At 40.7% G+C, this 13,375-nt stretch overlaps 1 protein-coding gene across 13 annotated transcripts in view; it reads right to left on the bottom strand.

Moving 5' to 3' along the window:
- TPK1 (thiamin pyrophosphokinase 1) overlaps positions 1-13,375 on the bottom strand; it is a 343,981-nt gene that overhangs the window by 255,478 nt on the left and 75,128 nt on the right. For all 13 annotated transcript variants that reach the window (XM_053217935.1, XM_053217941.1, XM_053217936.1 and 10 more), the window contains one exon: positions 8,795-8,866. In XM_053217935.1, coding sequence (XP_053073910.1) covers positions 8,795-8,866 — 72 coding nt within the window. The remainder of the gene's footprint in view (positions 1-8,794; positions 8,867-13,375) is intronic.

Genomic DNA, 13,375 nt, shown 5'->3' with positions numbered 1-13,375 from the left:
TGTTCTATGGGTCAAATGGAAAAGAGAGAAAAGCTGTGAACTCACATTAAAAATGAAGATATTTTTGGGGCGTCTGGGTGGCTCAGTGGGTTAAACGTCTGACCTCAGATCTCCAGCTTTGTTGGTTCAAGCCCCATGTCGGGCTCTGTGCTGACAGCTCAGAGCCCAGATCCTGCTTCAAATTCTGTCTCCATTGTGCTCTCTGCTCCTCCCCCTCGCTCACTCTCTCTCTCTCTCTCTCAAAAAAAATAAACATTAAAAAAAAATTTTTTAATGAAGATATTCTTTAAGAAGTCAAACTCCTAAAAACCTGATCTATGGTCTATCTATCACCTCATCTCAGGTAAGTGAATGTCTGTTAGATTTTTTTTATTTCTTCGTTTGTTTTTTTAATTTTATGTAACTCAGGTCTTTCCAAATACCTTTAAAGATCCTGGTTAGCATGGTGACCTCAAGTGGAGAATAACTGATCTACACAACAAGAAATAAGCAGAATCCTTCAAACACAGACATCCTTATTTTTGTTCATTTAACACATATTTCAGGATGAGAAAGACATTTACTGGAAGAGAAAGCCTGACTCAAAAAAAAAAAAAAAAAGGTTAAGAAATCTGAGGACAATATCCATTCACAAATGCCAATAACCTCTGATAGTTAACAGAAAAGTTAGATACTAACTACATTTCTATCTGCCTTTTTATCCACCTACCTATCTATATACTTAGTTTCTATCCCCAGAGCAAACTGGGTATATAAAAGGCTGGGACAGGTAGAAATAAAAATGACCCAGACCTGTAACCAAGAAAATCACTGAAACTTCATTAAGTATTAAAAAGAAAACACATTTAAAAACCTCCACTTTTAAATTCCCTTGAAGCTCTTCTTTAGTCATTTAATGTAAATTGCATAACCTGTCACATAAACATTGCAGGGGAAAACTAATAAATAAGCCTTCAAAATAGTCTTTCCCCTTAAAGGAATCTCAGGAAATACCTGCTCATCCTAAATCCTTAGCATAGATTAAAGTTAAATTACCGATTTTATATAAGAGACTTATACTGTGCAGCAGCCTCCAAATTTGTCTGTGGGTTGATATAACAGTCTTGATTTCACCCCTTCATTTCCGTCCTTCACAAATCTTCACATCCACAGAAGGAAGGTTCTAGAAAGTGTTGCACACACAGCACAAAGAGCACCAGACAAAGCTGCCTCTGGCCCTTATTTGCTGAAATCCCAAGCCACACCACTGTTCCATCGAGGCCCTCAAGGCCACCCTATACTTTTTTCTAGGCCTCTCACTTTTGTTAAGATCATCAACTCAGACTCAAGCTCAAAGTTTCTCTGTTTTTTTTTTTACTTTTTATTGGAAAAATAACAATACAAAACAGGATACTACAAACAAAAAAAAAATCACAGCTTCTACTATGAGAACCACAAAAACCTTGCTCTACCTTTCCTCAGTACTTATTAACAGAGCTGCTTTCTACAATGGTTAATGGCTCCAGAGAGCTAAGGATTATCCTGAAGTATATAAGAAAGTACATTTCAATAACCTGAAGAAAAGGTATTTTGGGAAGGAGACTCACCTAACCATTTCAGGCCATGTCACACTTAGACACCATTAGTTTTCTCCAAGTATACAAACTGACCTAGTGTTCAATTTTCATGCAAATCAAATAAATCCTTTGTCTATGTCAGACAAGAGACTTTTTCAAATCAAATTTGATGTGGGAAACAAAGGCAGACGTTAGTGGCAGATAAAATTGAACTTCCTTAAAACCTGCAGCCCATTGACAAATGCTTGAGGCAGGCAAAGTATAACGTTCCTCCAGGAACTCCCTACTGTCTTACTGTTAATGCTCTGCTAGAGGGAAAAACAACCTTAGCTTGATGATAGCTAGGCCTCCCTGATCCTGAGTCTTCTTCAGCATATGAAAATCCTTTTGGAAACTTCCTTTTCTTTACTTTGCCTGACTTCCAAGTATATAATCAGTCACTCCTCATAGTCCTGGGGCAGCTCTACCTGCCCACAGGTCCTGTCCCTGTGCTTTAATAAAACCACCTTTTTGTATCAAAGATGTCTCAAGAATTCTTTCTGGATATCCCACCCCCACCGCACCTCACCATCACTCCAAAACCACAACATTTTGGCACCTAACATGGGGCTGAGCCTTCTCATCTGGACTCTGAGCCTCGGGGAGTACATCCCCTCTCCTTTTATTTTCATTTGAGGGGCTTTTCAAGGAGTATTGTCTTATTGGAACACTTTCACATCTATTGCTCAGAATGCAATCGTCTAGTCAGTGGCTACTCCACAGGGAGGAGAAAGCCTGCCTTTTGGCTGGAAGTTAGTGCCATGCTCGGGATGGTAAGAAGACTCAGACTTAAATGTTTTCTCTTCATTTCTGTTCTTATACAAGGTGGTCCATCTTGGGCCCAGGACAGCTAGCTAAAGTCACCAGGACAGCCCTTAATCTTAAGACTCCCGTGGGAGGTTTCCTCCTCATTGGCCCAACGTGATCCCCTCCACATCTCTGGTTTAGCTGCTTCTGGCCAGGAGACCTCTGCTCAGAGCCGGTCGAAACCAGTACCCGAATGAATTAAAACCCAACCCGAGACCCTTTCCCAGGAAATGAGTTTTAAAGGTTACATGTGTTGGAATGTCATTTACACAATGGGTTTCTATCTTTACTGTTTTTCGTCATTATCCTCTACTGACTATTTAAGTTACAGAATTGGGTAATTTCATCTTGTAAAACTTTTCACTGTTTTCCATGGGTTAAAAACAGCAGGTTCTTCATGGTCTTCTCAGCAAGGCAGGCCAACGTACAGCTTGGCCTTTATGCATGGCCTTCTCAGCAAGGCAAACTGAGTCCACACACTGGAACCCACTGTAGTCTAGAATGCAATGGGGAAGTGTGGGGACCTTTATGTCAGGCGGTAACTTTTACGGCAGGTAATTTTGTTCAAGGGACACCTCAGCTTGTTTTGACACCAGAAACCTCTGACATATCCTACATGTGGGACACAACCTGGGAGTAGGGGTTGGGGGGGCGGGGAGGGGTGGATTTTCTTGGTAATGGACCTCTGTCTTTAGTTCCCAAGGACTCTCCTTTAGCATGTCTCTTTGATCCACTGGAAATAAGTCAGATGGCAACATTTGAGAAGGCACTGATCTATAACATTTCATGGCCTCCTAGGATCTCAATTAGATCTTTTGCAGGAAACAGGGCAAATGAGACGGAGGTACCCTGGGTCCAGGCCTTCATAGCTCTAAATCAGCATGCAGACCTAATAGTCTCCTGCAGAACCAGGCTGATAAACTCCTTCCTGACATTCTGGATGATAATTTAAATAGGCCTCCTCCTAATAGAAGCCAGGTTGCTGGAAGAAACACAAGCCATTCCTAAAGAAGGGGACACTATCCCTCACTGTTCCTCCTTCCTAATACATGTGGGGGCCTTTCCCACATTTATTTCCCAGGTTAATGGCTATGGTAAATGGAGTCCATTGTGGTTAGTCTATCTCAGGACAGGGACGTGAAGGAATATTCTGAGGCATCTGCTGAAACTCCCTTCGTTTCAGGGAAGTTCCCTGTCTTCTCTTGCCTGACATGGACTGCCTAACTCCACTTCGGTTGGGCAAAAAAGTGGCGTCTGCTCATCTGTCTGAGCTGACAAGGTTTAGAACCAGGAATACTCTTCCTCTGACTTCTGGTGGCACCTCACCTCTTTTGCCTCCTCCTCCCCCTGTTCCTCCTCCTGTATAACCGGCTTCTATACCATCCTCAGGGCCTCGGGCACCACTGGCTACTTCTCCCGCCCTCGATGTCAGGAGCAAAGAGCACCCTATTTAGACTGTCCAGATTTCCCCACCAGTGTCCCAGGGAAAAACTGACCATGGGGAACAAATTAATGGTCTTTGAAGTGGACCCAAGTGGAACATAATTTAGTATTTAAACTAATTTAAGTTTGTTGGTTTAATAAAAAAGAGTTACCAGCATTAAATATATTAAACTTTTTATTCTACCTACATTTACTGAAGGTCAAATAAGCTGTTTTCTCTTTTGCAGTTTGTTAGCAAAAAGGTGACTTAAAATGATGGTTAATTCTGTCTCACATTTTTCATGGGTAATTGTTAAGATTTCAAAGTTTTTGGTAACCTGAAACTTTAAAGTTTTGCTTGCATGACAAATTGGAATTGAGTCCATTGGACATCTAGGTCTTTTCCAAACGAGATAAAATTCTAAAGTATTGATTATGGCATGTTGGTTTGTGTTTTGTACTTACTGCAGAGAAACTAAGGATATCTGGGTCTGATGGTATATTTGCTTTGTGCATTATAACGTCCTGAGGTTTTTAACAAACTTCCCAAGATTTAAACTCTAAGTCAAGTCTTTTTGACCAAGTAGGCCTTTTTATTTAGTATGTTAAGTTACTCTGAAAGCACAAATAATAGTTGTAGGTTATATTTGGGTAAATACTGTAACTATTCTGGAGATTATATGCAATTCTTAAAGTTTTAATATATTTTAGTATGATGCCATCATGTGATATTCTATGACTGAAGTGATATAAGTTACAGAAATAACTGGACTTCTTGACAGCTATGTTGTAATCGCTCATCAGATTTTTTACCTGTGTCCATTTTTGAGTCTTTTTGTCATCATAGTTTTTGTTGACTCTGGTTTGAAATATTGCTGGTTCTCTAATGTTTGCTCTTCCAGATTAAGGAAACTTTCTCTTAAGATATCCATAATATACAGGGGTGCCTGGGTGGCTCAGTAGGTTGAGTGTCCCAACTTTGGCTCACATCATGGTCTCACGGTTCGCGCGCTCGAGCTGTGCGTCAGGCTCTGTGCTGACACCTCAGAGCCTGGAGCCTGTTTCAGATTCTGTGTCTGCCTCTCTCTTTGCCCCTCCCCTGCTCACTCACGTGTGCTCACTCTCTCTCTCTCTCTCTCCCTCTCTCTCAAAAAACAACAAATGTTAGAAGAAAAAAAAAGATGCGTATGATATACAGAAATAGGATAAAGTATTCCTCTGTGAACAAACTGAAGCATTTAACTTTTCTACTTGACCCCTGTGAAATTCAGAAAACTCTCATTGAGTGTTCTTTCTTTCATGGCAACTACAGTTATTTGCATAATTCAATAAGCATCTATTCTGATACCATTGGAAATACTGGTTATTTTACCAAGGCTTTGACTGGAATGTCATATTTGAGATACATGCATAGACTCAGATATGACCAGGCAGCTTTAAGAAACTGAGGTTGAATTTATGAAACATGCAGCCCATTGGAACTGTTGGCCTGATACCTTGCTTACATAGCTCCCAGCAGCCTTACCAGGTAAGCAAAGAAGGTCACTTCCTGGCAGGTGCAGGAACCTCAGGGTACTTCGGGGACCTTGAGAAGAGGAATTCACCCAAACCTATAGGTACTCTAGGCATGCCTGATGGCAAGCACTTGGCTCCTGACCTGGACAGGCTTTACTAAAAGTTCAATCTAGAGGTTCCTTACAAAAAAGCAGCAAAGCACATTTTTTTTTTAATTTTAACGTTTATTTATTTTTGAGACAGAGAGAGCATGAACAGGGGAGGGGCAGAGACAGAGGAAGGCACAGAATCTGAAACAGGCTCCAGGCTCTGAGCTGTCAGCACAGAGCCCGACGCGGGGCTCGAACTCACGGACCGTGAGATCATGACCTGAGCCGAAGTCGGACGCCTAACCGACCGAGCCACCCAGGCACCCCAAAGCACATTTTTAAAACATCTATATGATCTATCACTATTCTTGCTAAGTTTATGTAAATAATTAGGCCAGGTTTGTTAAAATTAGACTTGTTTTACAAACAAATTAGTCTTTGTTTGGCTATGGCTCTCCAAACTAAGGTTTCCAATCTTCTTCCAAAAAGCCTTTTCTTACTGCAGACCTATCAATAAATAGATACTAGAATGCTCTATTAAATTATTCATGTCAGGCCAGGTTAATTCATAAATCTCTAAATGAATATGCAAACCATATCCTCCCTAAGCCTGATCTGACAGTTACTAGCAACTCACCCCATGTAAACCCAGAAGACCTGGTTTATTTAAAGGATTGGAAACCTAAAACAGCAACGGATTTCACTCCATAACGGAAGGGGTCTTACCGGGCCATATTATGCACTCCTGGAAGGGCTCCTATGGGGCCATGTTATGCACTCCCACTACAGTAAAATTAGGAGGACATTTCTCATGGACTCATATATCAAGAATTAAACCGCTACCTTCCTCGTAGAAGTCTAGTATGTTAGCTGACACGCCTTCTTATTCCTGTGAACCTATGGAAGACCTCAAATTTCTCTTCAAAGGACAATGAAGGACTGACGGAAAATTCTGATTAACTACCAAAGGTCTTTTATTGAGGCTTCTCTGTCTCATACTATTAACTTTATTTTATTGTCTTTTCCAGTGTCTCCCTGCCTCGTGCCAAGCCTCCTTCACTGCCATAACTTCTAGCTGACAGATGATCCTTTCTACTCAAGGAGGTTCATATAGGTTTTCTCCCTTGGACTGGCTGCCTCTGCCTTTGTAACTCCTCTATATAAATTCCTCAAACTGACCATTGTTGACCCATAGGTAGGGACACCTCTATGCCCCTATTAGCAGGAAGAAGTTACAGATGAGAAGACCTTCCACCCTCAGCAACCTTAAAGATTTAAGGATCAAAACTGTTCAAGGGGAAATGACATGGGAAAAAAAGGCAGAAGGAAATGGCAGATAAAATTAAATTTCCTTATAACCTGCAGCTCACTGACAAATGCTTCAGGCTGGCAGAGTATAACATTCCTCCAGGAACACCCAACTGTCTTACTGTTAATGCTTTGCTAGAGGGGAAAAACAACCTTAGCTTGATGATAGCTAGGCCTCCAGGACCCTGTGAGTCTTCTTCAGCATATGAAAATCCTTTTGGAAACTTCCCCTTGCCTTTACCTCCCCCAGCTCCCAAGTATATTATCAGTCACTCCTTATAATCCTGGGGCAGCTTTTCCTGCCCATGGGTGTCCTGTCCCATGCTTTAATAAGACCACCTTTCGCACCAAAAGTGTCTCAAGAATTCTTTCTTGGCCATCAGTTTCAGTTCTGTCCCCCACCCCCCACAAATATCCAACCATCACTCCAAAACCACAGCATTTTTTAAAAAATGTTTATTTATGGGGCACCTGGGTGGCTCAGTCGGTTGAGCGTCCGACTTCGGCTCAGGTCGTGATCTCACGGTCCGTGGGTTCAGGCCCACATCTGGCTCTGTGCTGACAGCTCAGAGCCTGGAGCCTGCTTCGGATTCTGTGCCTCCCTCTCTGCTCCTCCCCTACTCACACTCTCTCTCAAAAATAAAGATATAAAAAAAAAATTTTTTAATGTTTATTTACTCTGAAAGAGAGAGAGTGGAGTGCACGTGCAAGCAAGCACAAGCAGGAGGGGGGCAGAAAGAGAGGAAGACAGAGAATCCCAAGCAGGCTCCACACTGTCAGTGCAGAGCCCTATGTGGGTTTGGATCTCACAAATCACAGTGAGATCATTACCTGAGCTGAAATCAAGAGTCAGATGCTTAACCAAAATTCACTTTCCTTTGCTATAATTACTAAGTAATTATGAGCCAGACACAGCAGTAGGCACTGAAGTGACAAAAAAAAAAAAAAGACCTTTTTTAGGGCCCCTGAGTAACTACCTAATGACAACCAAGTGAGAAGTGTGAGGAGAGTGAAGCTTCTGGTTGGATAACTTGCCAGCTTTCAGGGCAGTGTTGGTACAGTAACAGTGTGCCATTTTCAGTGGGCTCACATAAAGATAGCTAAATCTGGAATCACGAATTTTCATGGTAATCACACAAGACAAGAACAATTCCTTACACAAAATCATCCACGATGATATGTTCCCTCTAGTATTACAAGGACCCCTGTCCGCAGATGTGAGCTTATTGGCCTAATAGGTTTGCATTCCACGACGTGAGAGTTGGATGCTGAGAATACTAAAGAATTCTGCGATTAGAGAGAGTCATCTGGAATATGCATCAGCATATCAACAATCATGTGGTTCCGTCTATCTAATTTGGCCTGTAACTTACATTGGCAACCTTGGCGGAAGTATCCCTTTGGAAAAAAAACTCAAATCTCATGGAAGAGCAGAGGTTCAAAACACCAAATGGTATTTAATAATCTTTTCTAGCCTAGGGTTAATCCTATACAAATCAAAGAAAAATGTAAAAAAAAAATAAATCAAAGAATAGTGTAAAAAAAAAAGTTAATAAAGGCTGCTTTTTACAGGAAAACTCATGGAAGTATGAATTCTGTAAAACTACTGTTTCTATTTTTCAGCATTCCCTAGAGATTCTAATACCCTGTTAACATTTTTTTTTTTAATTTTGCAAATCTGGTTACCCTGCAGATATCTTATTGTTGGATGCTAGGATGAGTGAGGCTTGAGGATGCTTTTTGTTGTCCCTGGTGCCAAAACTATTCACACTTCAACAAACACTTAGTAAGTACTCAGGATTAACATCCACAGGGTGGATCAGAAATGCGGTATAATGATGCTACATTGTAATTCTGTCCTTGGGGATTCATGATGCAGAAACCACAAGTGGAAACTGGTTAGGAAAAGATTTATTCTCCTGGTAATTCAATAATTAAATCACTTTGCTAGGAATTACACTTTTTGGTATGACAGTCAGATTATGGAATATTTAATAGTCATGTTCATCCTACAAGGAGTAAAGAAAGTAAAGAAATGTGAACACTAATTGAGATTACCTTTGCTCCAAAGATGACGAACACATTTGTCCACTGGCTGATTCAGAACCACAAGGCAGTATTTCAACTTCCCTATGGAAAAAAAAAAAAAAAAAGAAGTAAATAAGTAGGTGAAGTCCTTTGTTCCCCTCATTTGAGCCTGGAATTACCCTCTACTGATCCAGATTTTTTTTTAATGTTTATTTCTTTTAAAGGAGAGAGAGAGAGAGAGAGAGAGAATATGAGCAGGGGAGGGGCAGACAGAGGGAGACAGACAATCCCAAACAGGCTCTGCACTGTCAGTACAGAGCCAATGGGAGGGCTCAATCTCACAAACGGTGAGATCAAACCAGGAGCTGGATGCTTAACTGACTGAGCCACCCAGGTACCCCAACTAACCCAGACTTTCTGTCTACACAGAGCTAAATTTCAACCACAGCTAATTTCTTATACCTTATTTTTAAAAGACACCATAGTTTAACCAGATCTTCTTTATTCAGTATGTCTACCACATTACTATATTGCTGAGGACTTGATTATAACAACAATTTATCATAAAAACAACTGGGTAGGTTTCTTTTTGCAGGGGGCAAGGGGGGGAATGCTCTTAAAATGACATCCTTATGAGATACCACCCCTTTGACACAACTACTCTTCTGCGGGGCTGGTCCGGCATCCTCCCAACGTTAGTTGCCAGGTGGTATATGGGCTTGGGCGGTGTGTCCTCACATTCATTTTTATTTATTCATATTCTCTTCCCCACTCCATCTCTCCCCACCACATACAAAACTGCGTGTGTGTCTGCACAGAATCCCATAGCTCTTATCATGATTCTTTCATTCCAAGTTTTTAGATGACACTCAAAAGATGAAGACGCTGAAAAGACAGAGGAAAGTTACTTCTCCAACAGTCATTCCAAGCCCTTTATAACGTACTAAAAATAGTGCAAAGCAAAATGCAATCAGGCTATCGAAATCTGTCATTCGGCTCAGTCCAAGCACTCCATTACATTTATGAAAGAGAAATGTTTGTTTGGTGATAAGAAAAATTAATTTTTAAGCAATCTCAGTACTAGAAGCGGAACAAGATAAGGAAATGCAAAGGGGAAGCCATCATCCACAGCACACGTTATTAAGTGCTGATTATATACTAGGCACTGCGAGTACAAAGAGGACTAAGATTACAGAGTATCTGTGAGATAAAACATTTATAATAAAGAGGATTTATTCTACAACACAATACGACACAAGTATACGAACAGTGCCAGGTAACAGATAAATGAGTATGGAGGGAGTTCAAAGCCCAGAAAGTCAGTAAGGTCTGGTGTCACCCCAGAAATCTTTGTGAACTGCAGGTTTCCAAACTTGATCTTAAAAGGAGAAAGGAAGCTGAAAAGAATAAAGGAAAGAGCATTCCAGACAAGGAAAACAACACAGCGGAAATTGCTATCCTTTGCCATTAGGGTTACTTCCATACAGTTTCAGAAGTGACACCCTAATGACAGGAGCCCAAGGCATTAGCACTGGCATCCCAAATTTCAGACATACTGTTTAACTTGACAGAGGAGTTTAGGTTGAGGCACACAGGAAATATTTAAAAGGATACAAAATGAGCAGTAAAGGCAATTTGTGTCTATTTGGGAATCACACACACAGAGACAATAGCTAAGGTCAAAGAGCAACCTAGCGCCTAGGATACTGCAAAGAAAGCAGAGAGAAAAGAACAAAGGATGAGAGAAAAATTATTCTGTTTTGCTCACCACCGCAGAGCTGAAGGACATCAACAAAGGAAACTCAGAAAGAAAAGTCAGAAAGGTAAAGGAGTGAAGAGGGGATTTCCAAGAACGTGCTGTCAGTAACACAGCGTGCTGCTGAGATGTCACAGAGACTGAAGAACCGACAAAGGTCAATGAGGAGGGCACATCTCAAAGCAAAATCTGAGAAGTCACAGAGAGAGCCTCAAGACAGTGAAGAGACAAGAAGTTAGTAAATCAGGAGGAGAGATGCCTCTTCTCACAAAAATAAAAAGTGAACCATGAGAAGCGTGGGGGAAATGGCAGCGAAGTCAAGAGCAAGTTCTTCAAACGGAAGTAATCTTATATTCTAAAGAGGAGACATGCAAGAGGAAACAAGGAGAGGATTCAGTCATTCCTTTAGCAGGCATTTAGAGAGCACAAAGCACTCCCATTCAGGCCCTGCTGCGAAAGCAGCGAGCAGCAGAAGTGAGGTTCTGGACCTCCTCAGACTTCCATCCTACTGATGAAAATAGTTATTGAGATTGAGGTACGCGAAAACATGCAGAGGTAGAGGTGGAGTATGGTCAATTTACTTGTACGTGAACAAAAACGAAGCGAGAGTATGGAATTAGAGCAGAATGTGAACAATTTTCAAACAACTGCTCTAAGAAGTGGATGACAGAAGCTGACGGTCCACAGCTTTAAGACTGCAATTTCACTGAAACTTGGCAGGCCAGAAAGGAAGGGCAGGAGATCTTCAATGTGATGAACAGAAAAAAGATGCAGCCGAGAATCCTCTATCCAGCAAGTCGGTCATTCGGAATAGAAGGAGAGATAAAGGTCTTCCCAAACAAACAAAAACTGAAGGAATTCATCACCACTAAACCAGCCCTACAAGAGATCCTAAGGGGGATCCTGTGAGACAAGATACCAGAGACATCACTACAAGCATGAAATCTACAGAATCACGATGACTCTAAACCCCTATCTTTCTATAATAACACTGAATGTAAATGGACTAAATGCTCCAACCAAAAGACATAGGGTATCAGAATGGATAAAAAAACAAGACCCATCTATTTGTTGTCTACAAGAGACTCATTTTAGACCTGAGAACACCTTCAGATTGAGAGTGAGGGGATGGAGAACTATTTATCATGGCACTGGAAGTCAAAAGAAAGCTGGAGTAGCCATACTTATATCAGACAAACTAGACTTTAAATTAAAGGCTGTAACAAGAGATGAAGAAGGGCAGTATATAATAATCACAGGGTCTATCCATCAGGAAGAGCTAACAATTATAAATGTCTATGCGCTGAATACCGGAGCCCCCAAATATATAAAACAATTACTCATGAACATAAGCAACCTTATTGATAAGAATGTGGTAATTGCAGGGGACTTTAACACTCCACTTACAGAAATGGATAGATCATCTAGACACACGGTCAATAAAGAAACAAGGGCCCTGAATGAGACATTGGATCAGATGGACTTGACAGATAGATTTAGAACTCTGCATCCCAAAGCAACAGAATATAATTTCTTCTCAGGTGCACATGGAACATTCTCCAAGATAGATCATATACTGGGTCACAAAACAGCCCTTCATAAGTATACAAGAATTGAAATTATACCATGCATACTTTCAGACCACAATGCTATGAAGCTTGAAATCAACCACAGGAAAAAGTCTGGAAAACCTCCAAAAGCATGGAGGTGAAAGAACACCCTACTAAAGAATGAGTGGCTCAACCAGGCAATTAGAGAAGAAATTTAAAAATATATGGAAACAAACGAAAATGAAAATACAACAATCCAAACGCTTTGGGATGCAGCGAAGGCAGTCCTGAGAGGAAAATACACTGCAATCCAGGCCTATCTCAAGAAACAAGAAAAATCCCCAGTACAAAATCTAACAGCACACCTAAAGGAAATAGAAGCAGAACAGCAAAGACAGCCTAAACCCAGCAGAAGAAGAGAAATAATAAAGATCAGAGCAGAAATAAACAATATAGAATCTAAAAAAACCGTAGAGCAGATCAATGAAACCAAGAGTTGGTTTTTTGAAAAAATGAACAAAATTGATAAACCTCTAGCCAGGCTTCTCAAAAAGAACAGGGAGATGACCCAAATAGATAAAATCATAAATGAAATGGAATTATTACACCCAATCCCTCAGAGATACAAGCAATTATCAGGGAGTACTATGAAAAATTATATGCCAATAACCTGGACAACCTGGAAGAAATGGACAAATTCCTGAACACCCACACGCTTCCAAAACTCAATCAGAGGAAATAGAAAGCTTGAACAGACCCATAACCAGTGAAGAAATTCAATCAGTCATCAAAAATCTCCCAACAAATTAGAGTCCAGGACCAGATGGCTTCCCAGGGGAGTTCTACCAGACGTTTACAGCAGAGATAATACTTATCCTTCTCAAGCTATTCCAAGAAATAGAAAGGGAAGGAAAACTTCCAGACTCATTCTATGAAGCCAGTATTACTTTGATTCCTAAACCAGACAGAGACCCAGTAAAAAAAGAGAACTACAGGCCAATATCCCTGATGAATATGGATGCAAAAATTCTCAATAAGATACTAGCAAATCGAATTCAACGGCATATACAAAGAATTATTCACCATGATCAAGTGGAATTCATTCCTGGGATGCAGGGCTGGTTCAACATTCACAAATCAATCAACGTGATACATCACATTAATAAAAGAAAAGATAAGAACCATATGATCCTGTCAATCGATGCAGAAAAGGCATTTGACAAAATTCAGCAACCTTTCTTAATAAAAACCCTCGAGAAAGTCAGGATAGAAGGAACATACTTAAACATCATAAAAGCCATTTAT

Source organism: Acinonyx jubatus, chromosome A2 (genome assembly GCF_027475565.1).
Source record: "Acinonyx jubatus isolate Ajub_Pintada_27869175 chromosome A2, VMU_Ajub_asm_v1.0, whole genome shotgun sequence".
Lineage (NCBI taxonomy): Eukaryota > Metazoa > Chordata > Mammalia > Carnivora > Felidae > Acinonyx > Acinonyx jubatus.
Note: the sequence above shows the minus strand (reverse complement) of the source record. Positions and strands in the feature narration are given on the sequence as shown.